Consider the following 4,030-nt stretch of genomic DNA (forward strand, 5'->3'; position numbering starts at 1 on the left):
CTGGAGGCTGCAGAGGAGGAGCGCCTTCCCTGCCGGCCAGGAGTGCCTCGCCACCCGCCAGGGATTCCCGCGTTTAAGACGCGGGATTTCCCTCGGGGGCGCTGATTGGCCCAGGGATTGGCTCTCTGCCTCCTGCCTCGCCACACAGGCCCCGCCAGGCCCAGGCAGCGCTGCGCTACCCTTGGCCCCCTTCCCCGCCCTTCTTGCTTCCGCTGGGCTGCGGCCCTGCGCGCGAGGAGAGGCTGCCGGCAGCCACCCCTGCCTCTCCTCCTGCGCCCCAACGGCCGGCTCGTGCTCTAGGCGAAGGCCTAGTTCGCCTAGCGGGCGAGCCGGCCCTGCCTATACCTTTGCTCTGTGCACTTTTCTGTCTGGGTTCTGCAGAACTTTAGGCTTGTTGAAAATAGTTGGAATTGTGCAAACAGAAGTGCCTAGGACGACTGGGAGCAAGTTCTGTAGCAGAGGACTGCCTCCAGAGCACCCAAAGGGAGCAAAAGTATAGAATCCAAGCTTGTCTTTTGAGAAATTTGAGCACAATGCTTAAAATATAAATCAGAAAGAACAGAGGAAATAAATGTTAAAGCTTTCTTTCCATTGAGGAAGAGGAGTTTATTCAGTGCCAGTTCAGGACAGAAGAAAAGAATGCTGATTTGTTACAGTCATAGAATTTTGCAAATGCAATTACTCTAAACCAGCTAGTCTTGAACTTACTTCATCTTTCTTTTGCTCCAGGATGCAGAAAGTAACAAGGAAATAGAAGAGATGCTGGCTGTTTCAGAAGCCTAAACAAGTTCAAAGTTCCCATCTGTCTAATATACGTGATCAGCAAAAGCTCCAATATGAAAGGTTTTACAGTGATTGCCCTGATTGAGCTTCATGAACAAGCTGTGGAACCCACAAAGAAGAAACCCGTTGCAGCTTTATTGTTCCGTCTTCAAATATTCATACTGGCAAGGGAGCTGTGGTCTACGAAAATGTAATCCTGCTCCTCTTTCTCTCACTGCTGTGTTAGATAGTGAGATTGTTTTTTTAACTGTTCTCAAAGAATTTACTCCTGGATTAGGGGATTTTTGTGCTTTTTTGTTTTGCATATTCAACAGCCGAGAGTTTTAAGAAATACTAATTGCACATTTTCTATACGGGGATCAGCATACCGTTATTGCATACATTAATTCAGTTTTCAGAAAGGATTACAGATTATTCTAGAAAAATAATGCAGACAAGAGATGGCAATGATTCTTTTTTCTTTTTTTTTTAATCAGTGGGCACATAACACCCTGGGTTTTTTAACTTAAATTGTGCTAGTTGGTTCTTTGTACATAAAGTGTGACATTATGGCTAAAATGTATTGTACATAATAGAAATTGGGACAATTTGCATCATTGTTGATCATTATGAGAATAATTTTTGGAAATACTTGGTCTTACACACAGCCTCCCATTATACATAAATTGGCTTGAATACTGCCTGCCTTCGCAGAAAATCAGTTGTTACTTGCAAACCATCAACTGAGCCAGGATTTCAAGCATTATTTTAACCCTGGCTCGAAGATAGAATACACCATAGTTTATGGCTCAGCATAATAACCAATGATGGCTTGTCACAAAAACGGAAATCATTAATTTCTGTGTTGCTTGCAGGGATGGGGAAGAGAGAACTCATGAGCTCTAGGTTTCAAAGGCTTGTTCTCATAATAACAGACTATAGTTTGCTATGCATGAATCATACAATTTTTCAGACATACTGTTTTATTCAAAAGTGTGGAACAGCACAGCTTTTCATTAGGCCAGTGGATAAGATCCAGCAGATTAAAGCATAACATTATATGTATAAATGGAAACAGGCTAATACTTGAAACAAACATAATTGTACCTGACTTGCTACAAATGCCGCAAAGCCCAAGCCAATTTATCCTTTCACAGATTCACCTAGTTGCTAGTTCACAGATTCACCTAGTTGTTATTCCACAGGGTGCTCTCTTGCTTGAACACTGTTCACAGGGAAGATGTTTGGACAGACAAGTGTTCTCTCCTACCATACTACCCTTTATCAAAGCAGCTGGAAGTATCTGTCTTCCAAAAGTTTAAATGTTGTGGGAGCAGTTCATCTGCTTTCTCTGTGTTTGCTAGAAAACAGCATCGTTGCCACAAACATTGATTAAAACGTTAAAGAGAAAAAGAAGGGTTTTTCTGCAAGGGTTGACAGAATATTTTTATACTTTAAAAATGCTGCCTCTGTGCAAACGCCTACTAATGTGGGGGGGAAATTTTACTTTTGAAAGAAGACCCAGAGTTCCCATGGTTTAACAAGTTAACAAAACCAACAATCTTATGACCAAGAGCACTATAATACCATTTTCAGTATGCTCTGTAGTTTTACTGGGAACCTAACAGGGTGTCCTCAATATCTTACAAATCTATTTTTTCCCCTGTACATGGTGGTTGGATTATTACCCCACATGCAGTACCATTCCAGTTGCTTAGTTCTGTGAAATGAGTGTGTTTTTAAAAGTTTTCTGTAGAAGAGTTTAATTCATGTTCCTAAATATAATACAATGCTAACATTTTAATATTCTGAAAATTAAATTGGAAGAGTGACCATTAACCAAAGATATTTCCTATTACATAGTTTCCCTTTTCTTTTTTTCTTTTTTTATGGGTATATTTGTGTGTGTGTGTGTGCATATGCTTGGAAGTCATGGCAACTTCTGGTGACACCTAGTGGGGTTTGGATGTTTCAGATAGGTGGCTTGATAGCCTGCCTCTGCGTCCCGGGCTCTGGTATTCTTTGGAGGTCTCCCTTCCAAATATTTGCCAGGGTCAGCCGTGCTTAGCTTCCATGATCTGTAGTTTCTCATTTCTTAATCCCCTTTCCTATCAGACGTTTAGATCTCAAACACTTCCAAGTAATTTCAGTAGACTAGACATTTTAGTCTCTTGAAGCAAAAACCCAGCAAGATTCTGTGATTATGATTGTCACAATTGTTATTTATGTGTTTTATCTCTCATGTAAGCCGCCCTGAGCCTGCCTCAGCTGGGAGGGTGGGATATAAATTGAACAAATAAATAATTATTTAAAGACTAGCAAAATGTTAATTCCAGCATATGCTATTGCGGATTAGAGCCCAGCTCTTCAGATGCAATAAATGTAGACTCTTATCCAGTGAATGAATCCTCACTATATAGATATAAAATGTCTGCATGATGAGGATTCAGTCATTGCATCTGAAGAAGTGAGCTGTAGTTCATGAGAATTTATGCTGGAATATAATTTTGTTAGTCTCAAAGGTGTCACAATAATATAACTTGCTTGGCACTTATAAATGTTTTCAGTGACCAGAATACTTGTTCTACCACCAAGCTCATTCCTTTTGTAAACGCTAATCCATACATTCCATATCACCAATTTGAAGAAGAAGAGATTGGATTTATACCCTGCCCTTCACTTGGAATCTCAGAGCGGTTTACAATCTCCTTTCCCTTCCCCTCCCCACAACAGACACCCTGTGAGGTAGGTGGGGCTGCGAGAGGTCTTTTGAGAACTGCCCTTGAGAGAACAGCTCTGAAAGAATTTATGACTGACCCAAGGTAACCAGAAGCTGCATGTGGAGGAGTGGGGAATCATACCTGGTTCTCCCAGATTAGAGTCTGTGCACTTAACCACTACACCAAACTGGGTTCATTATAACATGATAAAGGAAAAACCCCTAGTGCCTTTTGTCCTAATGCATATACTTCCATTTGTACCATATTGTAATGGAGTTTGCAGAGAAGTGGCTTTTAAAAAAAGTTTGAGATTTACTAATATTTTCATTTGGGATTTGAAATGTAAGCTTTCAATAATTTTTAGATATACTTTTGAACTCCATAGTTCTAGGGCATATTTATTTGGAAATGCTGGATATTTTTCAGCTCTGATCATGGTTAAGAACTTTGTGTTTAGAAATTGCAGTACTGACTAGAATTTGACACGTGCACACACACACACATTTCATGTGCATGGACACACACAAGTTTATACCCAGAATTAAACT

The 4,030-nt window shown here is 40.6% G+C and overlaps 1 protein-coding gene across 1 annotated transcript in view; it reads left to right on the forward strand.

The window, feature by feature from the left end:
- The window catches only part of RMDN3 (regulator of microtubule dynamics 3), a 59,050-nt gene extending 56,423 nt beyond the window's left edge, over positions 1-2,627 (forward strand). Inside the window, exon 13 of the mRNA XM_015415324.1 lies at positions 730-2,627. Within this exon, the coding sequence (XP_015270810.1) occupies positions 730-783 (54 nt within the window). The 3' untranslated portion in view covers positions 784-2,627. The remainder of the gene's footprint in view (positions 1-729) is intronic.
- Positions 2,628-4,030: the final 1,403 nt, after the last annotated feature.

This window comes from Gekko japonicus, unplaced genomic scaffold (genome assembly GCF_001447785.1).
Source record: "Gekko japonicus isolate JY-2015 unplaced genomic scaffold, Gekko_japonicus_V1.1 scaffold631, whole genome shotgun sequence".
Lineage (NCBI taxonomy): Eukaryota > Metazoa > Chordata > Lepidosauria > Squamata > Gekkonidae > Gekko > Gekko japonicus.